The following is a 26,782-nucleotide window of genomic DNA, read 5'->3' as shown; positions in this document are numbered from 1 at the left end:
GCTGTGCGGACCCCTGTCTGCTGGTTTTCCTGTCCGTGAGGGGATCCAGGTTTTAGCTCTAATTCCTGAAATGATGTCTGTGGAGCATGTGGCCCTCTAAATGCCTTCTCGGTTAAAAAATTCTTTAACAAATTGAAATGTGTTAATTCTGTGTGTTGGAAGACTGAACTCCAGCCAGACCTCCGTGGGGCACTTTCAGGCTTCCGGTCAGGGACAGGGAACGGCAGGTTCACTGGCAGGAAGGACTGTCCCGCCCACCCTGCCCACACGCCTCCAGCAATGAGGGTCCATGCGTTGTTGGGGCCAGACCAGGAGCTGCTCTTGCACGTCAAGTCCAGAATTTGGATCTTCTTCCCACCAGCCTGCGAACAGCGAGCCGTGCTGCTCCGTGCATAAACCCGCGTCTGTCCACGAGTCATAGCTCGCTGGGCCATCTCCACTGTCTCCGGAGTTTTCTAGAAGGGCTTCAGATGCCCCCACAGTGCTGTTGTTCCTTCTGGTCCTCCTGCATTTGCCACCGTCGGTTAGTTTGAGACGTCAGGCAGGAGTCGTTGCTTCAGTAGCCGTGCAACTTCTCTGTCGTGTGGATGACTGAGCTCTGAGCTCCGCGTTGGGGAATTCGGTCTCTTGTTCAGCACTGAAGACAGAGCGCGGGTGTCACGGCCTAGCAGCCGGGCTGCAGGAGCCGGTGAGGTTACCACCGTGGGCCTCGCGGGAGCCGCACGCAGGAGGCACCGTCTGCACCCCAGCAGCCCCTCCCCCCGGCCCTGGAGAGCCCCCTGCAGAGCGTGGAGCTGCCTGGCCGCGTCCGTCCCTGAGCTGTGACACTGTCTTGGTGCTGCACTTTGCTGTCTGCACCGGCCTGCGGGCTGGCGTGCACGGGCTTGTCCAGGCCCTTCTGGGAGCCCATGGCTGGTTTCAGCCTCCAGACCTTCCGAATTCCTTCACCAAATTCGGTGTTACTTTCTGGAGTGACTGACCTGTCTTTGGCCTCTTTGTGAGTTGGGGCTCAGGTTGGGGGCGGGCAAGCGCGGCGGCCAGGCGGGTTTACCTGAGGCGCCCGGCGGGGATCCGCACGTTCACACACACCGCGCTGCACCCTGCCTGGGGACTGGGCTGGCCGGAAGCACACTGCCCTCCTGCCTGACGCAGTCAGCTCCGATAGATCAGCTCCGGCCGCGGCGGCCTCTGGATCTCTTCCGGTTTCCAGGGACGGTGCTGCCGGATACGGGGTGCGAGCGGGTCTCCTGTCCTCAGGAGCCTCCCCTGGCAGAGACCCATCATCGCCTCTTCCCAGCGCGTCCCGAGGAGAGCAGGAGGTCTGCAGACGCCGGGACAGCGGTGTGGCCAGCTGTGCGTGCACAAGCCGATCCTGTGTCTGTAGGGACCAGGCCCGGCACTTCCGCATCGTTCGTGCGGGAAGAGGGTGGTGGGTGTCAGCCTGGCCGGGTGCTCAGTGCTGGGGGCCACACGCTGTTGGCTCCTGGGGCCGTGGGACCTGCATCTGCTGCTCCCGGAGCCGCCGCACACTGTGCCCCAGCAAACCGCCGTGGGAAGAGGGTGCGACTGCCTCGGGGGTGACCTGCCCTCTCCCGGGCAGCATGTGGTGAGGGACCGCAGCTCCGAGGAGCAAAGCCGCCCCCTGTTTGCCGCCAGCAACTCTGTACGGGTTGTAGAAAGCCCGACCCTCCCCGCTGGACCAGTGTTCCCTGCCATCCCCAGAGCCTCTGCCCAGTGTGTCCACTCCTGTCCAAGTGTTCTCAACGTGTCCAGACCTCCTTCTGCGGTCCGGCTTCAAAGTGGGGGCTCTGGTGGTGGGTGCCAGGGGTCAGGGATAAGGAAGGAAGTCACGTCATTGCTATAGATGAGCTGGCGGAGACCTGGGCATCCTTGATTCTAGAGAGAGGGTCCTGGAGAGAGAGGCTGGGCAGGGGGAGGGCTGGGCTGTGGTCAGAAAGTGAACTGTAGACAAGTCACAGATGCGGTACTTGGGGGATGTGGCTGTGGGTTAGGTTTTAGCCAGAACGGGGTGTACAGAGGTGCCGGTTGGCAGCGGAGCAGAAGCCCCAGCTCTGCCCCCGGTACCCCGGAAGGCAGCGCCCCACTTGCTGGCCACTTTAGAAATACTCACCAGGCCTCGGCAGTCTGTCACGTGGGAGCCCCAGGTGACGGGAACCTCCCTCAGCATCTTGGTGCTCACCGTGGCCTGTGGACAGGGACCGCACCTCCGGAGAGAGCCAGAGGTGTGCGCAAGGTCAGAGGACGGGAGCGACGCAGCGGCGTCGAGCGAGACCACAGTGACTTGGAAAGCGCAGCACTGTTTGGGGCCGGGGCTGCGTGGGAAGGGTGCAGAGGATGAGGAGCGTCTCCCTGATCGCTTTGGGGACAGCGGTCCGTGGCCTCCACGTGAAGCTCTGGCGTGCTTGTGGGGCTCCGGGATGACTCTGACTTCCCCGCATGGTGTGAGCCTCTGGCTCCCTGTGCCCCCGGCCCCCGTCGCAGAGACGGCCTGGCTGCTCCCCAAAATCTGCTGTCCTGGAGAGCTGCGAAGACCTCAGGGAGACTCCCACGGTCTGCGCCTGCATCCTGGGCTGGTATGCCGTCCAGAGTCGTGGCCGGAGATGGCACCCGGGAGTGACAAGGGGTCTCTCGGAGGTGTGGGGTGGGGAGGCCGCGGCAAGCTCTTGGCGTCTGGGCGGCGCGCCCGTGTCAGCCACCGAGGACTTCCGGATCGGCGGGTCCCTCTCTCTCGTGGCACCGCCAGCGTGCGCACGCGTTTCGTGGGAACACTCCTGCAGCTCGAGCCTGTCTGCGTGCTAACTGCTTGCCCACTCCTCCCCAGAGCTGGGCTCACACCGGTGGGGAGGCTTGGGGAGCGCCGAAGCTCTCCTGATTCAGATCACCGCTCTCAGATCACCGCTCTCAGATCACCGCTCTCAGATCACCGCTCTCCTCGCCCTTGGGGAAAGCACGGGGAGTGTGCTGCTTCCCGACAAAGGAACGACCCGGACACTGGAGGAGAGGCACGTGGGGTCTGCTTGTGGGAAGACGGCGGTCGTGGCCCACACCCAGGAAGCAAGCCGGTGCCTCGTGCTTTGGAAGGGGCAGCGGCTGAAACACGCAGGCCCCGGGTTACGTCACGTGCGTCGTGGGGAACGACAGGCAGCTCAGCAACACGCAAGCGGCACATGCCTTGCACGCCAACCGCCTCTAGCCCCAAGGTGGCCCTGAGGTGGCCGGGAAGACACACCTGTGCCCAGATGCCCACAGGGTTCTCCCTGGGATCTCCCTGAGGGACTCCCAAGTCCCAGTGGTGAGATCCGACAGCCTGGCCCCTGAGACATGTCCAACCTAGCGTTCTGTGGTCTCTGTCTCTTGAGACACGTGCTTTCACGTGGGGCACATGGGAGTTCCGTGGGAGGAACATCTGTCTGCAGGGCTGTCACCGAGGTCAGAGTCTCATGCGCTGGGCTAGAGCCCGCCTCCCTGCTCACGTCACACCGCAGAGCCGGGCCGCGTCTCCGTGCCACATCTCCGTGCCACGTACGGCGCGGCCTGGCTCTCCTCGTGCTCCCGTGATGGTGCAGCAGGCTCAGGACCGACCCTGCGAGGCCCCAAGTCGGGTTCGACGCTGGGCTCCCCAGCTCAAGGCAACTCAGACCTCCGTGTGCACAGAAGTCTCCTGTTCACGCCCACGAAAAGCAGAAGTGGGATATGGTGTGCGCTCGGGCACGATGTTTTTGAGAAGACAGAGAAGCTGGAGGAGAAACCCGTGGCTGCCGGACAGGGCAGGCTGGCCGGGGTCTTCGGGGAGAAGGCGCTGTTCTGTGAGCCGCAGCCGCCCCTGTTAAAATTCAAGGGCCGTGGGCTCGCGGTGAGAGGGTCGGCGGCTTTCCTGTGTGACAGTTGAAACAACTCAACCAAAGGCCAGCTGCGGGCAGGTCGATGCAGCCCGCGGAGCAGGAGTAACCTTGCCACCGGTGAGCTTGCGGGGTCTGCGGCTTACAAGGAAAGCACACGTGTGTGGCCACCGCCGGTGCTTCAGGTCATGTGGACATGCTGGTAAGGAAGAGCCGTGTGAGGAGCGGATGCTCACTGGCCAGCTTGCTCCCTTTGTTGTGAAACGTCCCCAAAGCACTTGATAGGCCATCGGTCGTAGAATTTGTCTAGATTAGTCCTGAAAAATCAGGCCTGCGGGAGGCATAAAGATCCCAGTAAAAATGGCTCAGAGGGCGTTTCTGCAGTGAGGACTGTTAGCTCCCCCGGCGAGGACTGAGTGGTCGGATGTCCGCGTCTGGAAAGCTCGCGGTGGACGCACGGCTCCGTTTTGCAGGCAGACGCGCGTCCGCAGACAGACCACACTGGAGGACGGACGAAGCCCCGCACTCGGCTGGGCCGTGTGCACGAGCAACGTGCAGGGCACCTTGCACACCCCCGTTGAGAGTTCCCACACGCGACGGGGTGCCCGAAACCGGCCGGGGCGCTTGGTTTCCTCTGGGTTGGCCCTGAGAACTGTCCCAGCCCTTTAAGGTTTATTGTCTCTCAGCGGGGGTTTGTCCCTTAGAAGAGCGTCTGCGTGTAGAAGAGCGTCTGCGCGTAGCACGCGTACTTGCCTCGCGTGGGAACTGCTGCCGACCCGTCCAGCCCGGCCTGGTGCTGAGTTCTGAGGGCGGCGTCCGCTTCAGTCACGCTGGCCTCGCGGAAACGGACCCAGGAGACGTCCTTATCCAACACGGACAGATCTGCTCCCTGGCCTGCGGGTCGCTGGCGGGGGCCCGAGGCCGTCTGTTTCTGTGAATGCGGAAGAGGAGGCGGCTGTGACCGCGTGTCCCGTAAGGGGTGGGCTCCGCGTGAGACCTGGCGTTGGGTCCTGCCTGCGTGTCAGTGTGGGGCCTGTGTCCTCGCCGGGAGGAGGGGGCACGGGGCCTAGTCCTGGGGGGTGAGGAACATTTTCCCCCGACGCAGAGGTGGCCCCGAGGGGGGGACGGGGCTCTTCCCTGCCTGTCACTGTTCTCTGTCCTGTGGTCCCTTGGAGAAAGGGCACTGGGGAGCCCATGCTGGTGCTGGAGGACCCGGTTGTTGGAAATTTGGCTTCAGTCAGACGCAGTGTCAGCAGTGTGTTAGAAATGCAAGTGACAAGACGTCAGCCAAACCCAAAGTGTGAGAGGCTCTGTGAGGTAGCGCACCGGCCGTGGTCCTGATGTTCAGGTCCTGGAAGATGGGCGCCCCCGGAGCTGGCCTGGCCTGGAGCGGAGGCAAGTGCGTGCGGGGCTGTGGGTCGGGTCCGGGAGCAGAGCACGAGCTCGGGGAAGCTGGCATCACTGGAACACGGCCTGCGGGCTCGCGAACGGCGTCCTGTCCACGTGACCTGGCGGGTTTGACGACGATGCTGTGGTTCTGTGAGAGTCTAATGTCACGGGACGCGGCGTAAAGGGCGCACACCAGGACAGTCGGCATCTTTTCTGAGTCTGAAGTCCTTCCAAAACGGGAAGTTAGAAAAGGAAAATGCGCAGAATGCTTGGCGAGAGCCCCTCGTTAGGCTTTCTCGGTCCCGCGGCGTCTTACCCTCCGGCTCGCGCGTGGCTTCACGTGGCGCCGTGTGCTGCTTCGTCCGCAGACCAGGTGTACGTGGGGCCCGGCCAGCTCTATCAAGACTTACAGAATCTGCTGCATGACCTGAACGTGGTTGGGCAGATCTCGCAGCTCGTCGGGAGCCTCCGAGGGAACTACCAGGTAACCAGCGGGCCCCGCGGCGTGGGATTCCGTGTCCACGTCCGGGTCGCCATCACGGCGAGGCCGGGCCTCCGGGTTCCCCGCGGAGGGAGAATCAGGCTGATCTTGAGAACCAGTGCGATGCCGGGGGGTGAGGGGGAAGATTGGGTCACCTCACTCGCAAGCGGACTCCAGCCTCCGTCCCGTTTTGGAGACACCCAAGCCCGGGGTAGGGGGCTCGTGTTAGGAGGGCGCTATGGGAGGCCGGTCTTCCCCGGGCTCCTGCCCCAGCCGCACTCCGCCCTCCCTGGGAGCCTGCCTTGGTGAGACCTTCACCGCGCACGCCTGTCCCTTCGCAGAACCTGAACCAGTCCGTGGCGCACGACTGGACGTCGGGGTTACAGAGGCTCATTCTGAAGAAGGAGGAGGCGATCCGGGCCGCAGACTGCTGCCGCATCCAGCTGCAGCTCCCCGGGAAGCAGGACAAGTCAGTGGTCACTCGGCAGGGCGGCCGTCCCGGGCGGGGCTCAGAGAGCGGCTCCGCGGCCCCGTCGGGGGTGGCGTGGGCGGGGCTGGTCCCGGGATCCGCGTTCTGCGCGCCGAGTGCCTGTCTGCTCCCCCGGCAGGTCGGGGCGGCCCACGTTCTTCACGGCCGTGTTCAACACCTTCACGCCCGCCATCAAAGAGTCTTGGCTCAACAGCCTGCAGATGGCCAAGCTCGCCCTGGGTAAGACGGGCCGACCGCAGCTCGGGGGCATGTGTAGGCGGGGGCCACGGGCGCATCCCGATGCCGCTTCTCTCCGGAGGGCGGTGTCCGTGCCCAGCACGAGAAAGACCCCGGCAGTAGAATCCCTGCGCACCCGGCAGGATGTTCCTGTTTCTGTTTCTGTTTTTTAGTATTTATTTATTTATCTGAGAGAGAGACATGTGAGTGAGCAGAGGGTGGGGGAGACCGGCAGACCCCGCGGAGCAGGGTGCCCCGTGCGGGGCTCGATCCCAGGACCCCGAAATGACGACCTGAGCCAAAATCCACAGTCGGGTGCTGAACCGACGGAGCCCCCCAGACAGCCCGGAAGAGTGTTCTCAAACAGAAAAAATGAACCCGAGCACGAGGGGTTGTTTTTAAAAGGTTTTATTGATTGATTGAGTGAGAGAGCCGGGGAGGGACAGAGGAGAGAGGAAGGGAGGAGCCGGACGCGGGGCTCGATCCCAGGACCGGAGCCAGAATCCGGAGGGGAGGGGCGCACTTCACCCACTGAGCCGAACAGGCCCCCCCGCCCCCCAGCAGGAGTTGTTTTTACTAAAACAGGCCCTTTTACATGTGGCTCAGCCCCGCGGGAGGCCCAGCCCCACCGGTGGGACGTCCTGCTTCCCTGCCCCACAGTGCGCAGGTCGCCCCTGAGCGGTCCCTGGAGAGCCTGCCCGCATGGTCAGGAAGGCCCCTGGTTCCTGCTGCCTCCAGGGGCCTTGGTGATTCTGTTTCCGCTCCTCTGTCCGCAGCCTGTGGTCTGTTGAGCCGTGAGTCAGACAGACAGGCCTGTGCGTATGTTGTTCACACACGGTGTGTGACCCCGAGCACACCGTGACACACAGGCCCCATGTGCTGTTGTCGCTAAGTGAAAATAAAATACGGAGGGAACACGGCCCGGCCGCTGCTCGCCCCAGGGCCCAGGGCTGCGCTTCCTGCCGGGCGGGAGCCTCCCCGCCACTGCCTGCGCCCCTCTGTCTCCCGGGACGATTGCATGGTTTGTCTTGTACTGGAGGCTGCGAGCCTGCAACGGCCCACTCTGATGAGAGCGAGCTGAACCCGAGAATCGGCCCCTTTCATCCCTGCAGAGCCGAGATGGACAACTTGCTCTGTAGCAGAGTTTCTCTTCGCTTCCTCGTGCTTTTTTCTTTTTAATTCTTATTGTCACAGAGAGAGAGAGCACAAGCAGGGGGAGCCGTAGGGAGAGAGGGAAGCAGGGTCCCCGCTGAGCCGGGAGCCCGACGCGGGGCTCGATCCCAGGCCCCGGGATCACGGCCTGAGCCCCCCGCAGACGAGTCACCGACAGCCGCCCAGGCGCGTCTCCTCGCGTGTTCTACTCCGTGGTTTTCTGCCTGTTGGGGCAGCTCTCACTGTGCCCGTTGTATTTGAATCTGAACATCTCCGTGGCGTTGAAGCAAAAGACGAGCAGCTCCAGCTGCTCTACGGGGCAGTCTCAGCCCTCAGGTCCTCGCGGTCGGGGGCAGCGAGCAGCAGACAGGACACGCTTCTCAGAATAAAGCAGTGACTGTCCAGGCCTGCCTTTGGGAGGACAGCGTGCTGTGCTCCAGCAACCGTGTTGAGCTCTGCGGGCTGGCGTAGGCTGTGATGTCCACGTCTGGGGCCCACGGGGCCGGGTCAGCCCACAGGTGGCTCAGGTCTGCCCCTGCCCGTTTCTCTTCACACGCCCGCAGAGGAGGAGAACCACATGGGCTGGTTCTGCGTGGAAGATGACGGGAATCAGATCAAGAAGGAAAGACACCCTCTCCTCGTGGGACACATGCCGGTGACGGTGGCCAAGCAGCAGGAGTTCAAGGTGATGGACGGGGGCCTGGAGGAGGGGTCCACTGTGCATAGAGACGGTGCCTCCTTGTCTGGGTAGAGTCCCACGTGGTCTCCCCAAGTCAACCACTGTCCGCATTTCTCTGGGGGCATTTGTTTAGGAATTAAGGTTGCTAGAGGATGAGTATGAAAGCCGGCTTTGCTGCCCAGCGGCTGTCGGGAGGTGGAGGTTCCTCGCATACCTGGTACATTCCAGGCATTATTAGTTACATGAGGGCACATGTGTCAAACCCGGCGGTGTTCAGTGTCCACAGTGGGTCACAGGGAGAGGCCTCATGTTTGCGCAGAGTACAGCAGGCTGGGGCTGACGCGGGGTTTATCCGTGCGCCCGGCTGTCTGTCCTGGCACCGCGGAGGATGTGTTCAGAGGCATGTGGCTGTGTCTTTCCGTGTGCGACGAGCAGAGACATTCCGTTCCTACTTCTCCTTCCTGGACTCTGGCCGACACTCCGCCCCGGAGGTCCCGGGAGGGCAGAGGGCGGAAGGGGCGGTGCGCCCCGTGACGGACGTCTGCGGCACCTGCCGGGGTCTGAAGATACGAGAGTGGAGACTGACGTTTGCCTCTGAAAAGCGGATTTCTGAGGCTTACACCCACATCTGTTCTTTTTTCTGTTTTAACCTTTAAAAAGTAATAATGTGCCGTTTCTGTGAAGTGTCAGAAGTCTGTCGTCCACTCAAGACAGTGTCGTCTGGACGCCTCCCGGTCCCTTTCTGACGTGTGGGTGTCTGATGTCTCCCCATTAGATCGAGTGTGCGGCCTACAACCCAGAACCCTGCGCGAACAGCGAGGCTCAGCTCGATCCCCTGGCCGCGGCGCACGGCTTCCTGTGGGTAAGATGCTGCGCGTCGGGCGCAGCTTCCCGAGGAATCTGTGGCCATAGCTGGTGTGGGCTTGAGAGGGTTCCAGACCCTGCGGTGGTCACTGTGTGCGCCGGGCTTTGTTTATAAACACCAAAGTCCCAAACCACCCACGAGGGGACTGAACGCTTTTGGAAAAATGTCCAATTCTCAGGAATTAAAATGTTTCTTTTTCATCTAAAGCTTTGTGGGGTAGCCTCAAGCCCAGAGACAACCAATTTAGCTAATATGAGAGTAATTTATGTATTTTTTCAATTTGGGTGGTTGAATTGCATGGGATCTTCCCCTCTATCTAAGACAGTGCTGGCTTCTTACACTGGAAACTTTGCAATTAAAATTAATTTGTTCCAAATGAAATACTGCATCGGAATTCGCTGCCATCCCAGTGGGCATTTCTGGTTCTTTCCAAAGGAGGATGGTCCTTGTGTGCTGTGTTTGAGGTCTCCCCGGGCCCCCCCGGACCTGCTCCCTGATGGGTGCCCTGCCCTCGGGTGACCTCTCCCCTTCCCCACAGCCCCAGCCTCTGTGGTCGGGGCTCCTCCCCGAGCATGGAGGGGGAACGGCCCGAGGAACCGGGTCGTTCCATGCGCCCAGCTGCGAGGGAGGATGGGCTTGTTTCCCTGAGGTTTTCGTATTTTAGCAGAGAAGTCCTCTGTCACTGGACTGTAGTTGGTGACTCATTCCCTCTCCTGCTCCTGTTCCCGCCTGCGTCCGCGCCGGCCGGAGCAGGGCTTCATGGCTGGGCACCCTTCCCTGGCAGGACGCGTCTCTGTAGCGTGGAAACACTGTAGTACGAGTAAGGGGGGGTAGGACCCCCAGAGGAAGCGGGACCCCGGAGCCCTTGCCCCCAGGCCGGCTTTCCCCGCAGGACCCTGAGGGCTCTGTCCCGGCAATGCTTCCCTTGACCAGATCTGACTCTTTGCCACTGAGAAAACAGTTGGACCTCACGTTGGGCACGAAGCCTGTGGGACCCGGCAGGTAGATTCACGGGAGTGCCCACGGCCAGCCAGTGTCTCAGGGCCACGGCACACCGCCTTACGCTCATGCCGGTGGCCATGGGAGGCGCGTGACATGCGCTCTTTTTGTAAGTCCTTGTTTTCAGGGGTGAGCCTGTGTGGCGTGGGGTCGACTCTCACGTGCGTGGAAGCCTTCGTGCTGTGCCGAGCAGGCCGCCACTGCTGCGTGGCGCTGGGATGGGGCTTCTCCGGGGTAGAAAGAGGAATTAAAAACAATCCCAAACTGTGCTCTTGTTATGAAAATTAAAAGGGAAAGTAACCCCATTCGTTGAAAAGAAGAAGTGGGCTCCGGTAGCAGACTGTGTCAGCGGCTCTGGAGTCTGGGAGGCGCGTCCGTTCCCATGGCAACCCGGAATGTCCCCGCGGCACTGGGCACCGGAGGCAGGGGTCGGTGTGCCGTGGATGCCCAGACGCTCCTCTCTCCTCCCCAACCCCCGACCCAGATCGGAAGCTGCACCAACCAAATGGGCCAGATCGCCATCGTCTCGTTCCAAAACTCCACGCCCAAGGTCATCGAGTGCTTCAACGTGGAGTCTCGAATCCTGTGCATGGTGTTTGTCCCCACGGAGGAGCGGCCTGCGCAGCCCGAGGCCGCGGCCCGGGGGGCACTGGGCGTGCCCACCGTCTGCCTGGGGACTGAGGAGGGCAGGTGAGCCGCTGCCGGCACCCCGAGAGGAGCTCGGGCAGCGGGGACGGGCGGCCACCTGCCCGCCCGTTAGGGCTTAGGCCACACGGCAGGAGGCCAGGTCGCCGCCCGTGGGAGTGACCTCAGGGGACCTCCTAGTTCCGCCGTGCGGTTTCCCCCTGCCTGTCTCTTCCTGTTTTCCGAGCGGCTGACTGCTCACGTCTGGGGTAGGACAGGGCCGTGGTCTGGGCCGTACGCGGGCGGAGCGTTGGCCTGTTCACAGCACGCCGCGGGGTTTTCCTGCTGTGAAGTCACCTCGGAAGAAGTGGCTTCTTCATGGTTTCTCCTTCGCAGCAGTGGGACGAGATCGGGGTGGCGGCCGCGTTCCCATGCAGGCTGGGGTGGGGCGGGGCTGGGCCCTGCGGGAGCTGCCGGTCCCCCGAGCGCACGCTCACCGGCTCCCGGTCCCCCTCGCAGCATCTCCGTGTACAAGAGCAGCCAAGGCTCCAAGAAGGTGCGTCTGCAGCATTTCTTCACGCCGGACAAGTCCACGGTCATGAGCCTCGCCTGCACGCCCCAGAGCCTGTATGCCGGCCTGGTCAACGGTGCCGTGGCCGTCTACACCAAGGCAGAAGGTAAGCGTGTCTGCACCGTGCGCCCGTCTACACGTCCACTCTCGTAGTGTTTCTGGGAGTTGGCTCTGCACGGAGCTTCACGTCCCTGGGTCACGTCCCCGTGTCTGTCACCGTGCGGCTTCCTCAACCCCGAGCGGACGGCGTGAAGCACCAGCATCCCAGCTGCCAGGCGGGAAGTGGTTTCAGACGTGGGTCTCCCGGCTGACGTGCTCCCGTTCCACAAAGTCCTGATGTCCACACGCGTCCTTCTCCCGGTGGGCGGGACCCCAGCCTCCTCGTGGTCCCTGCCATCACGCAGGCCACGGGGCTTTGTTTTCTTAGGTGGGGGAACCTCAGGCCGCCCGTGGGAGTGGCGGGAGCCAGTCTGCGCCAGCCCGACAGCTGGGAACCCCGAGACGCGTGCACCGGCCGTTGCCCCCACCCCCAACCCCACCCCAGGCTCCCTCTTGTCTCAGGCCTGACCCAGCCTTCCGGGGGGTTCAGGGACACCAGAGGGGCACAGCGGGTCTGTAGCCCCCTGGGGCTGCGTCTCCCAGCTTGGGGCACTCTTGATGCCCAGGGAGCCCAGGGAGGCGCTGGGTCAGAGCCTCTGCAGGGAGGCCACGGGGCCAAACCTGGGGGGCCGTCGTCCGGGGGAATGGGAGCCCTGCCGGGACACCAGGGCCGCTGTAGCCCCCCAGGAGGGGAGCTGGGAAGGTGGGAAGGAGCGGGGGTGGCCGTGGCCATCCCGTGGGCAGGGGACAGCAGGTGTGCCCCGTGCAGTGAGTGCCGCGGCTGGGGCACGTGGCTTCTGTGCAGGCTCGGCTGCATTTAGAGAGAAGCGCGTGTTGATTCAGGTACGATGAATAGTCACCGTGGGACGCTGTTTCCTCTCCCCGTCGGCTCTGGCCGGGCCGGCCGCCCACACGGGCTCCCTGCCCTCCGTGTCCTCGCCAGCGCTCATGACTTGTCTTTCTGCGGACGGCCGTTCCCACGGGTCCCGCTTCTCTGCTGCACGTCTGACTAAAACAGCTATTCTCCGCAGTGGGAGGCTTGCCTGGCTGGAGGCCCTCACGCTTCCACCACTGCTCAGCCAAGCTCTGTTGCGAGTCTTCAACTTTTTAAGGAGCTTGAAATCTGGAAATCTGTAGGAAATTGCCAGATTTTTAAGTGTCAGCTCAATACGTCATGGGCATGTCCTGTGGCCGCCGGTTGGGCAGCCCGGTGCAGCATTCAGGTGGGCAGTAAAGACTCCAGAAAGAGGCTGTCCCCAGGCAGCTCGTCTGTTGGCTAGAGCTGCCAGCTGCTGCCCAGGGCCCAAGGCTGTGCCCTCCCCAACGCCCCAGGGGACCTGGCATAAGAGCATCTTTTGGACTTAACTGCAGCATAGAAGTGTTCCCACTGCCGCTGAGTCATAACTTGAACGTGTGTCTCGAAATGCAGAACGTGCCTCGGGGCGTTCTGGAATCTGCGCGCTCGGCTTGGGACGGTCACTCACAAACAGGGATCGGATTAGAAGGGCCGGCGGTTCCTGCAGAAGCCAAGAGCAGCCCTCGGTGTGCAGCCGGGACCTTGCCGCCTTCCGTGTTCAGAGGGCTTATTCCGGGAGGATGCGGGGCCGGACTCCGAGCTGTCGTTGTGTTTTTGGCACGACGGCTTAAGTGATGGTTACCTGAGGAACTGAAGCATCCGTTTTACTGTTTCCCAGGGTGGTTACGCCGTCACTTTGAAAACGTTGGTCAGCTCTGGCTTTTGATGTTTTCTGTGGCCGTCCCTGTCGACGCGCACTTCATGCCCAGTGGGACAGGCCCCCTCAGCAGGTCTTTGAAAATATTTTCAAACCAAACTGTTTCATCCCTGCCCGTGTGTTGGGAATGCAGGGGGAGTTCCCGAGAAGAGGAAAGCCTCCTCAGTTCTGGCTTTTTATTTTTTGAAATTCAGTGAAGACGTGGTGGGTCTTGATACACTGTGCATGGCGAGGGGAGTTTCAGAGGGGAGAGCCGCTGACGGGGACACGTAAAACTGTCCCATGCTGTCTCAGCTGCAGAGCCTTCCTGATGACCGAGTCGTCCTGTGCGTGTCGCTGTAGGCGACAGGACTCGCCGGACACGGTTGTGCCGGGTGCTGTGCCGGGCCTCGGATCGCCTTGTCGCCCCTCACACTCTCACGCAGCTCTGGGGGCGCGTGGCAGAGTTGTCCCCGTGTTGCAGAGAAGGAAGCCGAGACGGGGTTGGGTGGTTCGTACCGGGCGGCCGGGCCGGGGTCTGAACGTTGCTCCGCGCACCGTCACTGCGGCCGCCTCACGGCGAGGACGCCCGCTCTGCGAGCCTGCGACCCACGCGACGGCCTCGGAATCACCAACAGTATTTTGCTTGTTGTTTAAAACCGTCTGTGGGGGGCCGGGCTGGTTCGGTTGGTAGAGCCTGTGACCCGAGACCCAGGCTCATGGGTTCCAGCCCCAGGGTGGGTGTAAGCCTTCCTTAAAAACACCAAAGGACAAGCAAAATGCGGTCTGTGATCCTTGCCCCCAGGTCCTGTGCACGGATAGCAGAGTCTGAATGAAAGTAACTTTCTCTTTAAGATGGATCCTGGAAGCCCGACCCTCGGGAGGTGATACAGTTAGGCGTCCTGCCGGTTAGGAGCCTCGCCGTGGTAGAGGATACGCTCTGGGCGGCTTCCGGAGGCCTGGTGTTCACGATCCGCACCGACACGCACACAGTAGAGGTGAGTCGTCTTCGCTGAGTCTGTGGCCCGGGAGGGATGCATTTCCGTTGAGCTGCGACGCGGGTGGTCAGGGCATCCCCGGCCCGCGGCCGCACCAGCAGGACGGCCCTCCGTCGAGGCGTCTGCTTAACCAGGTCATGCGGCCGCCGCGCAGCCGTGTGTCCGAGGGAGCACGGAGCATTCCTGAGCCGCTAACAGCCACAGACGTTACTGCAAAAGATGCATTGAGTGTGAACGTAATAGAGGGTCTTCGAGGACATGGGGAAAATCGACCCTGGTCAGGGGCCCTTCCGGTCAGTGCAAGGTTGGTGTTACTCTTAAGGGTCAGGAGAGAGCCCGCCCCGTGGGTGCAGGGGCCGGGCGCAGGCCCCGGGTCTTAACCTCCTCCACGTTCCACATGGAGGAAATCGTAAAACATAAACAAAGTCACAAACTTAGATGGAAAGCAGTAGAACGTTCTCATTACTCTGCCGTGGGGGAGGTTTTCAGAGCGTGACCCATGCTTAGAAGTTGTCATAGTAAAGAAACAGTGAATGTGGTAAAGCTGTAGAACATTTTTTGTTCCCATTTGGTACGTGTATGTGTTTGTACAAGAAGAAAGTTTTGTAAATGACAAATGCAGAAAATAGCGTCCATCTCTGTGACCAAGCGTTAGCGTCCTGAGAAGGAGGAGTTCTTATAGAGGACAGAGAAGCCGGGCCGTCCGCCATCATTCCGCGCCTCCCCTCACAGTGAGCTCAGATAATAAATATTGCTTTCGGCCAACGGAATGAGTCAGGTCCTGACTGGAAATCCCGCCAGCATGCGAACGGCCCTTGAGATAGGAGGCCGCTCGGGGAGGACCCCCGTCGTCCGTGCATCCGCGCTGCGGGCGCCGTGCCGGGACTGGTGGGAACCTCCACGAGCTCTTCATAAACTGTAGACATTTGGACTTCGGAAGACGTCTGTCCGCGTTCTCCCGGAGAAGGACCGTCGACGCAGCCGGGTAGGACCTTCAGCCATTTTGCCAGCGCCCTCTGCGACGTGTTTTAAGACTCGCGTGCAGCCTATTCTGGGACACACGTGGTGGCGTGTGCTGGGGTCTCAGAAGATGGGGTGTCAACCTGCAGCCCGGAGCCCCCACAGGAGCTGGAGGGCGGCGGACAGTGGTCAGGGGAGCGCTGGGTCCGTGCGGACCGGGGTAGGTCGGCTCTGACCACGTGAGCCCAAGCACGGCGGCAGAGGAACGGAGACCCCAGGAAGGTCAGCAGGTGCTGCACTCAGCCCCGCGAGGTCCAGACGCCTCCCGTTGGTCACAGGTCGCTCTTCTGGGCTCCTTCGGGATGTGTGGCTCCGGCATCCCGCAAGCCCCGCCTCCTGAAGCCGACAGGTCAGAGCTCTGGCCACGCCACGCATTGGCAGGAAGAGAGCAGTCGTGGCTTTGATGCCAAGATATGGAGGGCGGGACAAGAACGGTGTAAATGACTCCCACCCGAGAACCCCATGAGGCCGGGCTGGCCCAGCAGAGCCGGGATCCCTAAAAGGAAAGTTCTTGGAGCATCTCGGGTGGGAGAAGGGTGTGGGCGCGTCCGGTGGCCCCGTGGGAGGTGCGGTTGGCACAGATGTGGTGGGAACACCCAGGGGTTGGGACTTCTCTTCCCCGCACCTGGAAGCTCTCGGAGGAGGCCCCTCGGGGTCACCGTACTGGGGGGATCCCATGGGAGGCATCGTGTCTGGCTGGCTTTCTCAGGGGCGCACGTGTCCTTTCTGTTGGGACGGCCCGTGTTCTCTGAAGGTCAGTTTGCTGGCAGTTTGGGGGCTGCTGGAGACCGCCTACGTGGAGGAGCCAGCCGGGCCGACCCCACAGGGCCCGCGGGCCCGCAGCGAGCACAGCTCTGGGAAGACGCGTGACTGGCCACGAAGTGCAGAAAGCGTAGCGGCAGCCGTCACGGACCCTGCGCGACCCCGGCTCTCCCGCACGGTTCAGGGAGCACCGCGCGGACCGTGCGCGACCCCCGCACCCCCACACTCCCGTGGCATTCAGGGAGCATGGCGCGGAGGTGCGTGACGTGACCAGTTAGAGGATGGAAGACAGACAGCAGGAGACAAATAACATGAAGGTGGACGGGGCTCAGCAGCACTCGTGAGAACATTCCAGAAACAGTTCTGGGCCCCACCCCGGGCCTGCTGGCGTCGCTCGAGGGCCAGCAGCCTGTGCTATGGTGATGTCTGGGGGTCCTGGTGGGCAGGGCTGGCCTGTCCCGGCAGGGGCGAGGGGCACATGCGGGGATGCCCGCCAGTCTCCGCAGCCTCCCATGGTCCCCCTGCCGCCACCGTCCCACTAATCAGCCCCACGGGCAGACATGTGGCTGTGGGGCGTAGTGACCCTCCGCTTCCTCAGGAATTCTGTGCTGGTCCCCAGAGATAGGAAGGGAACTTCCTTCGCCGAGACGTCCGCGGAAGGGTGAGGCCGCGTCTGCTCCCGTGATGGGCGTGGAGGGGGTGGTCCAGGCCAGCTCGGAGAGTGGGGCCCCGCCCCGTCTGGGTCTCTCTGGGCACAGGTGACAAGGGCTCTGCTCCCGACCGTGGCAGAAATGTTCGCCCCCGGCTGGGCTTCCGGCGGGCTCCGCAGGGTGCAGCGGGGTGAGGGATGGAGCCCGGCGGCCGCTCTCTGCGTGGGGCAGGCACACAGCACGTGTGAACACGCCTGCTCGGCGGGGTGACGGGCTCTGAGCAGCCCCCGTTCCGTGATGCTCAGGAGCAGCCCGGCAACCAGAGAAGCGAGCCCGTCTGCTTTCCCTGCCCTTTGCAGGGTCGCGCGGGATTTGATGGGCTGCGGGGATTAGGGGCTGCTCTGAAGGTGCGGCGTCTTGACGCCGACTCTGCAAACTTCACCCCTGCTCGCCCTTCCTCCAGACCTGTCAGGGGCGCCCCCCGCTGCCCGCCCAGGCCTGGCCCATCCTGGCTGTGGCCGAGTTCCCCCTTCACGGGTCCTCGTGGCTCAGGGCTGTCAGGATGGGGTCACGGGGCAGAGCTCGACCAGATGCTCAGGAAAGACCTGGCCCCACAGGGAAGTAGCAGGTGGCCTTTGGGGACCAGGCCAGGCCTGGGGGCAGACCCAGAGACCCGCGGGCCACCCACGAGCGCTCGGAGCAGTGAGGTCAGGCAGGCCTTCCCAGGGCTCTCCCGAGGCCAGGGTACGGCCTCCATTCCCTGCTCCGGGTTTGGGGAAGGGGCTGCGGGCTGCACCCCGGCTGGCCTTCATGATCCCTGACCTTCCAGCTCCCCTGCTCCCCGGCAGCTTGCGAGGGTCAGGGTCCCTGGGAAACACCGGGACTACTGCTTCGGAGCGGGACGAGTACCGTTTGGTCACTACCTTTTGTCTTGGGGACAGAGGTGTCTGTGGCTTTGGAGTGGTGGTCCCCTCGCTGTAGGTCCTTGGGGGTCACGCTGGGCCCCTCCGGAGTGCAGCTCGACGCTCACGGCCAGGGCGGCTGTCTCACCTGGCTGTTCGGTTGTGGCGTGGGGGCTGGCAGTGGCCAGCGGTGGCTGATGGTGACACCGCGGTGAGTCTCTGCTTGTACCCGGAGCCCCAGGCATCGCGTCTCCTTGATTTCCCCAGAACCAGCTGGAGGCCCACCAGGAGGAGGGCATGGTGGTCTCTCACATGGTCATCGCTGGCGTGGGGGTCTGGATCGCCTTCACCTCTGGGTCCACGCTTCGCCTCTTCCACACGGAGACGCTCAAGCACCTGCAGGACGTCAACATAGCCACCCCCGTTCACCACATGCTGCCAGGTAATCGGACCGGCCGGGGGGTCCCAGGGGAGAAGGGGGCGTGCTGCACAGGCCCGGCCCCTTCCGGGCAAGGACACAGGGTGAGTCTGTGCCTCAGCTTGGTTCCCGTAGGTCAGAAGCCCTTCACCGTAGACGTTGCTTGTCGTTGAGCCCAGTGAGACCAGATGAGAGGAGCAGGGACCTCAAGTGGAAGAGCAGGAGGAGGACTCACCGGGGCGGGGAGGGCTCGAGCAGACGCAGAGGGGGACGCTTGGGGGACGCCAGAGACGCCGCATCTTGGCTGGGAGCCCCCCAGGCACAGAGTGGGAAGGGTGCCCCCAACAGGGGTAAAACAGGTGCAGGTGCAGAAGTGGAACTGTGGGGACAGCAGGTGGCTAGTGTGTGTGCGTGCGGCTAGTGTGTGTGCGGGTGGCTAATGCGTGTGTGCATGAGAATGAAGTGCACATGCGTGGGGCAAGTGTGTGCATGTGGCTGGTGTGTGTGAACATGAGCTACCTGTACATGCACGTGTGTCACATGTGCAGCATATACAGAAGCGTGTGGCCAGCGTGTGTTCAGGCTGTAGCCGGGAAGCACAGGCAGGCAGCTGGCGTGTGTGAGCATGTCATTAGCAGGTAGACACTTGGAGGGAGTGTGTGGTCATGTGGCCAGTCTGTTCGCGCTTCTGGCCAGCGTGTGTTTCTGTGTCACGGAGCTGATACATACGAGTGTGTAGCTAGAATATTCTCCCGTATCTGGTGCGTGTGAGATGTAGATAGTATGTATTTGTTACATGGAGCTGGTGCATGTGTGTAGCTGCTGAATGCGAGCACGTGGCCGGCGTGCGTGCAGACGCGTGGCTGCTATATGCATGCGTGTAGGTACTGCGTGTAAGCACATCACTGGTGTGGTGCAGACCCCCGGCCGCCCCCTGTAGGCTCGTGGCTCGTGTACATGAGCACGTGGCTGGGACCGGCAGGCGTGTCGCACGTGTGTGCACAAGCAGGCAGCAGCTGTGCAGGGGGAGGGGGTGGAGGGAAGGAAGAGCCTGGCAAGGCTGAGCCTGGAAGGAGCATCCGGCAGCAGCCGACGGAGGATGTGGGGGAGGACGGTGGGGCCCCGCCTGTGGTCCGGGGGCACCCACGCGGCCGCGGGAACCCAGGGAGAAGCAGAGTCCCCTGGGGCAAGACTGATGAGGGAGGACTGGCCAGAACGTTCGAGGTTTGGGACCTGGGTGTCTGGGGAAGCACATAAAATCATCAACAGACATGGGGTCACAAAATGCTCGTTTGGGAAAACCAGGCCACTGCCCTGGGTGCCGCTGAGCAGAGCAGCCTGTAGGAAAGAAAAGGAGGGTCTGGGGCGTGGACGGGGAGTCGGGAAAGGGGCTGCAGTTGGGGAATAAATCCCGCCCGGTGCGCCAAGAGGGATGGGGCGGGGCCGAACGTGTGGGTCAGAACATCAGACACCGTCCGAACGTCAGACAGCAGCCTCCGGAGGAGCGAGGAGTGTGCGGACTTGGAAAGAGGGTGCGTGAGGAGCCAGGAGAGCCCTCGGGTGTGCGCGCCGGGAGACCAGGAGGGGAGCCAGGCAGGGCACGGCCAAGCTCAAGGCCCGAGGGCTGGTGTGTGCATGTGCATGTGTTGGTGCAGGTGTGTGCACGTGAGTATGGGTCTGTGCGTGTGTGCATGTATACATGTGTGTACACACGTGTGCATATGCGTGAGGGAGGAGCTTTGCTGCAGACGTTTGAAGATGTGGGAACCAGGGAGGTAAAGAGATTGAAATTAGATTATGGTTTGAAAAAGTTAACAGCAAAAGCTGACCCAGTCATGCCTGGTGAAAACCTCTGAGAAGTTATCTGGGTCCCCTGCCCACGTGGGCAGTAAAGCAAGTTGTCAAAATCCACAAATTCAGTGCCGGTTGTATTCTGGCCAGATACCCTGCGTATATGTGTTTCTGTCTTTAGCCGTAGTTTAAAGGGACGGAGGGAGGCTGGTGGTCCCCGGGGCAGGTTTTGTTTTGCTCGTTGATGGTTGCTGGTGGTTGGTGGTTTGTAATAATGTTGACAGTGTCCGCAGCTTCAGCAGCAGGTGCTAGGGGAAGAGTTACCTGTGATGCGGAAGAAACAGGATAAGGGGTCAAGTTCTAGAAAGGCTGGTCTCTGAAAGGGGAACATTGCTGTTGGATGTGGGGAGAGAAGAACATGGAGCGGAGGGGGTGGGGTGACACGTGTGGGGCTTGGGGAGTGCTGGTTGTGGGTGGCGTGCCGCAAAGCCAAGTTCACCTGCTGCCAGAACAGGCGATCCTGCGTTAGCCAGCCGTGGTCAGCGGCGGCCGATCCCGGGTTAGCCAGCCGTGGTCAGCAGCGGCCGATCCCGGGTTAGCCAGCTGTGGTCAGCGGCGGCCGATCCCGGGTTAGCCAGCTGTGGTCAGCGGTGACCGATCCCGGGTTAGCCAGCTGTGGTCAGCGGTGACCGATCCCGGGTTAGCCAGCCGTGGTCAGCGGCGGCCGATCCCGGGTTAGCCAGCCGTGGTCAGCGGTGACCGATCCCGGGTTAGCCAGCACTGGTCAGCGGTGACCGATCCCGGGTTAGCCAGCCGTGGTCAGTCGGTGGCCGATCCCGGGTTAGCCAGCTGTGGTCAGCGGCGGCCGATCCCGGGTTAGCCAGCTGTGGTCAGCGGTGACCGATCCCGGGTTAGCCAGCCGTGGTCAGCGGTGACCGATCCCGGGTTAGCCAGCCGTGGTCAGCGGCGGCCGATCCCGGGTTAGCCAGCCGTGGTCAGCGGCGGCCGATCCCGGGTTAGCCAGCTGTGGTCAGTGGCAGCCGATCCCGGGTTAGCCAGCAGCTGGGCCCTGCCCACGTGCTGTGGTTCTCTTCTGGGCTGGAGAGAGCCCCGGCTGGTGCGTGTCCTCCCCCACTGCGAGGCTCGCTGCTGCTTCTGTTCCCTCCGGGGGTGTGTTATGAGGAGCCTGTGGATAAGCCTTCCAACACGTGCTGCGTCACTCAGTCATACTGGCTGTGAGTTGGTCTCATTTCCTTCTGAAAATGCCCACACACCTGTACCTGTGTGTTTTCTAGGCCTTTTATTCCTGTATGCAAAATAAACAGTGCCCACCCGTCTCCAAAACCAGGTCATTCAAACAGGCAGATGTCCAGAATTCCTGGGAACGTAAACACTATTGGCTTTTAAAACCACGTATAAGTCTATATTGAGAAATAAAGCCGAATCTTTTTTTTTTTTTGGTAGATTTTGTTTTTTTATTGGGGGGTCTTGGGGTTTTTTGGTTCGGTTTTTCGTTGTGTGTGTGTGTGTGTGTGTGTGTGTTGTTGCAAGAAAGTACATACGAATAGTCGCGTCAGTCTACCTTGGGCCTTGGTATTAGACCATTTGTGTCCGTATTTTTTCTGCAAGATGGACTTGAGTGGGACGTAGAGTCCTTGGAGGTGACCTTTGTTTCTACAGAAGAGAAGCAGCACGTTGTCTTTAAATGCTGCCGTCGCTTCTCGGGAGCAAACAGCGGTTCTTGTCCGCATGTGGGCGTCAGAGGGACGTGGGGCGTCCCCGGGACTCTCCTCGGAAGCGTGGCCCTAGCGTGGTCCTGGCGAGTCCCACGGCCCAGCAGCACCCTCTGGGCTGCCCTGCACACGGCAAGCTGTCCGACGTCTCTGGGCCTTGGGGCCGTGGCCATAAAACCAAACTGGACAAGCAGCCGAAGCCGCGCGGGCCCCGTGGCTCTGCCGTGCCCTGCGAACATTTTCCACACGGTTTCCCATGCTGAGCCGAGGGCGCCTTTCTCCCTTCTGGCAGACGCTGCGGGAGGTCCCCCATGGCTGAGTGGGGCTGCGGGTCTTGTGCGGGGACATCCGTCCTGGGCGCAGTGGAGCCCCTCTCTCCTGGAAGGCCTGGTGGCTCGTGCTGCTGGCGTGCCTGGGTCGGCAGCCCAGCCCCGGTCTCTGTCTTCCCCGGCAGCGGGGTGAGCGCAGTGTGTAGCCGGAGAGCCCCGGGAGGCCGTGGGTGGCACGGTGGGTATTCAGGCTTGAGGTGGCGGCATGTCCAGGTGGGGCACCGAGCACCTGCCCCCAGCGCCGTGCAGTGGCCGAGACCCCCCACTTCCCTCTCTCTATGCAGGGCACCAGCGCCTGTCGGTGACCAGCCTGCTCGTCTGCCACGGCCTGCTGATGGTCGGCACCAGCTTGGGCGTCGTGGTGGCCTTGCCCGTCCCACGTCTGCAGGGCATCCCCAAGGTGACTGGTGAGTAGACACCCCCCGGGCCCCGTCTTGCCTGGGCACTCACTCAGCTCTCTTCATGCTTCCGCATGCCGGGAGCTGCTTGCGCAGGGCAATTCGCGTGTTTCCTTTCAGTGTAGACTCGAGTGCTCGGTGCACACATGTGTTCTGTGCTGGTGTCAGCGGCCCAGGGTCACTCCTACCCCAGGACATGTTTGCACGTTCCCTCTATGGCCACGTATTAGTTTCTGTCATTTAGAGATGATTTTGCTTGGTGGCCGTGGACACTTGTTACATTTTATATCACAAAGAAGGAAGCTCAGCGTCCAAACGGGCTTTTTTGCCGTGTTGGCAGGAGTTCGGACGGGTCCAGTCTTTTCGGGAAGCGATCTGGGATTGGGGAACGTGAGCTTGAAGATGGTGTGTGTGTGTGTCTGTAGTCGGGATGTTTCGGTTCAGAAATCTGCCTCGGGAGGCAGCCGAGACGAGGAGCAAAGCAAGATGCAAAAACGATATTTGACGAAGCGTTCAGTTTCTCTCAGCACAGAACAGGACCCAACTTAAAAATCAGGGGTGAAGAGAGATTTAAGAAAGTGGCTGTGCTCCCGTTTTAGAGTATAACAAAGCTGGTAAAAATGATGTTTGTGGAAAGCTATGAGCCATACAGAGAAACGTGAGCTCTGTAAGTCAAGCCAAGATCTTAAATTTTACACTGATTCCGTACTATCGGCCACGGGAGAGAAAAGTCTCAGAGAAAGAACCCGTAGGAAATTGAGCAGAGGGATAATGAAGATTCTGTTCCTACAGTTTCTTCCAAGCGACAACCGCAGAGTATTTCCTTGGCCCCAGACGCCCTTCTGTCCTGCGTGAGCTGTGGCGGGCCTGTCGTAAATAGATCTTTACATAAATCCGGGGGCACCTGGCCGGGCTGAGGAGTCCTTTTGTTCGTCTTTGTTCTCATTTCTGTGTCTCCTGTGATCCGTGTACGGCACATACAGTCACAGGTGTGACGACGTCCAGTTCCACAGGGCTGCTGAAGGCGTCCCTGTCCAGCGACCCGCCCCCCGGGCATAATGTGCTCAGTTGGTTAAGCAGCTGCCTTCAGCTCAGGTCATGATCCCAGCGTCCTGGGATCGAGTCCCACATCGGGCTCCTTGCTCATGACCTGAGCTGAAGGCAGCTGCTCCCTTCGGCGCCCCTCCCCCCACAGCCATGCAGAACCGTATTCCGTCACCAACTTTTCTCTAAAGTCTTGCCAGTCTTTACCCCCACAAACCAAATTCGTATTTTTGCTGTTATCCCATTTTCTAGAATTGCCTCCTGACATGCATATTCCTCCGTGACTTTTTTTGTTTCAACGTTATTGCCAAGACGCATGCGTGTCGGCGGTGAGACGCCTTTGCACGCGCGATCATCTGGCCACCTCCGCTGACACCGGCCCCCGTTCTTCTGGGGCACACGCCAGGCGCGGAGTCATGGGCATGTAGGAGACGCATGTGCTCACCTTCCCTTGGTGACACGAACATGTTTTCCCCCAGCTGTCACACTGGGGACACCTTGCTCGCTGGTGTCTGAGCCTTCCTGCCCCCCCGCCCCCCCGCCCCCAGGACCTGTGAGCTTGCCGCTTGCTGCTGTGCTCACCGAGGAACGGGCCTCGGGCCTTAAAGCACCTGGTAAAGAAGGGTGCACACTTGCCAAGTCCCTGTCACCTGACCTGTGAAGTGCTTGAAGTGTGGACACCCTGTTCCCACCTGATGACCTGTAGGGTCAGGGCGTTTGGGGATGGGAACGAATCGTTATTTCAGAATAGACCTCTGAGTAGTTTCTGACATGTGCTCTCACGTTAGGTGAAGATTTTAAAATTAACTTCACGCCACTCTTAAATTGAAAAGTGCCCCCTCTGTGAATAAACCAGATAGCTAGAAAGAAGAGTCCCCATTTTAATTAAAACCACGGAAGGAACTCGTTCTAAAGCACAGGGCCTTCGTGTAACAAGAAACAGCAGGAAGCTGCTGGCATTTTAAGCATCTTGTGCCTCAAACAGACACATTTCTGGCATTTAATTTTTCTGTCAAGACTTAGGAAAATCACATCTGTTTCTCAAGTGCGAGTGAGGGGAGCCCCGTATGGGGCGTGGGGGCCACTGTTGTACCGCGGGCGCTGGGAGTCCCGACCATCACTCTCAAAGCATTGTGGGCATTCAGTAAAAGGCCACGAGAACATGGCCACGCGCTGTTCTGGTTTGAGGCTGTCCGCTGGTAGCCGAGGTCTGCGTGGGTTTCTGTGGTCTGGGCGAGAGAGGGATGCTTGCTGATTGCCCTGTGACCCTGTCTGTTGCACGCGGCGTGTGCGGAATGGCTCAGGAAGAGGCATGGTCTCCTACCACGCGCACAACGGGCCCGTCAAGTTCCTGGTCATGGCCGCTGCCACCGTCAGGACAGACAAGGACAAGCCCACGGACAGCCCACCGCCCGGCGCGGAGGCCCCGGAGGAAGAGCAGCAGGAGGCACCGCCCGGCGAGGGGCCCGGGCCGCGTCAGAGCGGGGCGGACGGCGTCTGGCTGGGGGCCTCGTTGGGCTCCGGGACTCCCAGAAGCGATTTCTCCTCGTCGTCCGGGTCCCTGACTGCCTCGCAGGGCTCCGGCTCCCTGGAGCCCCGATCGGAGGACAGTGTGGTCTACGACCTCCTGCGTCTCCCCAGCGTCCTGCCGAGCCGGGGGCGGCGGGCCAGGAGGGCGAAAGCCAGCTCGGTGCTCGTGGCATGTGGGGGCCAGGGCCACCGGCGGGTGAGCAGGAAGGCCCGGCAGCAGCGCCCGGAGGAGCTGGCCTCCTCCGTCATGGTCTGGCAGATCCCCCTGCTGAGCGCCTGAGCCCGGGGCCCGCCGAGGGGTCGGTGACCCGGGCTGTAGACTGCGTCTGTGCTGGTTGAGGAGGACGTAGGTGTTCGGGGGAGAAGCGTGCAATATCACGGTGGTGGTGTTTTCCTGCGAGCTGGTGCCCGCCCTCCAGGCGCAGACGCAGGTGCGGGCGATGAGAGGAGCCGCAGGGCCCGTGGGGGCCGTCGGGAGCTGCCGGAGAGCGCCCCACACTCCTGACCGCCGCAGACAAGGTGCCGCAGACACGCGGGGGCTCCCAACCCTCCCCTGTGCCGTTACCCCGAGAATTTAATCTGTGGACTGAGAACGTCTGGCAAAACCCACCCTGTTAGTAGTGTGGACACTTAGTAACGATTCTCGGAATAATGACTGCTTGCGTCGGAGTCCCGGCTTCTATTTATACTGTCTGTAAATTCCCGCCCCGGAGTTGGCAACCATGAAGGAAGCCTGAACACACCCCGGTCTGCGGCGCTGGTTTGCTTTCTGAGGTGAACTGGGTTTTCCCAAGTGGTGTCCTGTGTGTATTGTATATTTTAACAAAGTAGTATTTTTATATTGCATTTTTGTCAATTAAAAATTAACAGTCAACGTTTTAGCCGATATGAGATCTGTAACATTTCACGAATGATGTTTGCTTTGAACCAAAACACTCAGTACCTTTCCAAGGTGTACACTCGAGCGTCAACGCCAAACTCTGCCCCCTCCCCGTGTCCGGTGGCTCGGACGCTGCGGTGGCATGTGTCTCCCTGTCACAGGAAACGCTTGGAAGCGGCGCCGGTCGGCTCTGCCCCGGTGCGGGTCAGTGTGGCCGTGGGGCGCGGGCGAGGTGGGCAGCCCTGCCATCCAGGCGCCCCATCACGTGGCGCATGTCCGGGTGCGCGGCCGAGCGCTGAGGCCCATGACGCGCCGTGGGGGCTCGCGTAGCCGCGTCGTACTTAGTGCTTTAAAACCATTAATGCAGGCGTCACTGGAGATAAATTTCTCAGCACTTTACAGATGACTAAAAATGCTAATTTTATGACTTAGCCAAATATTTTCCAAGGTGCGTATATACCCCCCTCCCCGAGAGTAATATCTCCCTAAGCTTTCTTAAATCGTTAGCTGCTACCTTAAGTCATCAATAAAATCTTTTTATGTAAACATACACTTTCCGAATTGCCTTTTTTTGCCCTGAAACACGGAGGGGCACTTCCGGTCCGGCAGGTCGGGGGTGGCCTGTGGGGCCCTTTGGGGTTCGGGAGCGCTGCCCGCTGGTTTGGGAGTTTGGTGTCATGAGACAGCCGCGAGGTGTGCGGGAACGCTGTGGTTTGGGGCAGGTGCCGAGAGGACTCACGGACTCTCGTCTCGTGTCCAGGACTCACGGACACGCCGGTTTGCACTTTGAGCGACGTCGTGAGTGGAATGAACTCCACGTAAACCACAGAGGAATCTGGGGCTGACCCGCTTCGGGGACCCGCGCCGAGTGAGACCGTGGGTTTCTCCGTGTGTTCACAGGCGGAACAAAACACAAGCCCTTCTGTGTGCGCTTTGTTGCAACCTTGGTACCCAGAGGCGTTAGGTCTTCTTCAGTATCTCAACAGACTCACAACCACCAGTTTTCTTATGGCCTAAATAATAAAAACAACGACAGTAAACCCCAAACAGTACCCGCCAGGGTTTACCTCTGCGTCTGGATGTTGACGTATTTGGACAAACCTTGTGTGATGCCATGTGTCGCACTCCCGTGTCGGAAGCCTGGCTGGGCTCGGCGTCGGGCGTGTGCGGTGAAGGGTCCCCCTGTCGTC

At 61.2% G+C, this 26,782-nt stretch overlaps 1 protein-coding gene across 7 annotated transcripts in view; it reads left to right on the top strand.

Moving 5' to 3' along the window:
* The window catches only part of ARHGEF10 (Rho guanine nucleotide exchange factor 10), an 83,952-nt gene extending 57,810 nt beyond the window's left edge, over positions 1–26,142 (top strand). For all 7 annotated transcript variants that reach the window (XM_082715285.1, XM_082715281.1, XM_082715280.1 and 4 more), the window contains 11 exons: positions 5,618–5,733; positions 6,072–6,199; positions 6,339–6,439; positions 8,152–8,273; positions 9,043–9,129; positions 10,616–10,821; positions 11,275–11,432; positions 13,993–14,135; positions 17,737–17,911; positions 22,025–22,147; positions 24,487–26,142. In XM_082715285.1, coding sequence (XP_082571411.1) covers positions 5,618–5,733; positions 6,072–6,199; positions 6,339–6,439; positions 8,152–8,273; positions 9,043–9,129; positions 10,616–10,821; positions 11,275–11,432; positions 13,993–14,135; positions 17,737–17,911; positions 22,025–22,147; positions 24,487–24,992 — 1,865 coding nt within the window. In that variant the 3' untranslated portion in view covers positions 24,993–26,142. The remainder of the gene's footprint in view (positions 1–5,617; positions 5,734–6,071; positions 6,200–6,338; positions 6,440–8,151; positions 8,274–9,042; positions 9,130–10,615; positions 10,822–11,274; positions 11,433–13,992; positions 14,136–17,736; positions 17,912–22,024; positions 22,148–24,486) is intronic.
* Positions 26,143–26,782: the final 640 nt, after the last annotated feature.

Source organism: Mustela nivalis (genome assembly GCF_964662115.1).
Source record: "Mustela nivalis genome assembly, chromosome: 20".
Taxonomy (NCBI): Eukaryota; Metazoa; Chordata; class Mammalia; order Carnivora; family Mustelidae; genus Mustela; species Mustela nivalis.
Note: the sequence above shows the minus strand (reverse complement) of the source record. Positions and strands in the feature narration are given on the sequence as shown.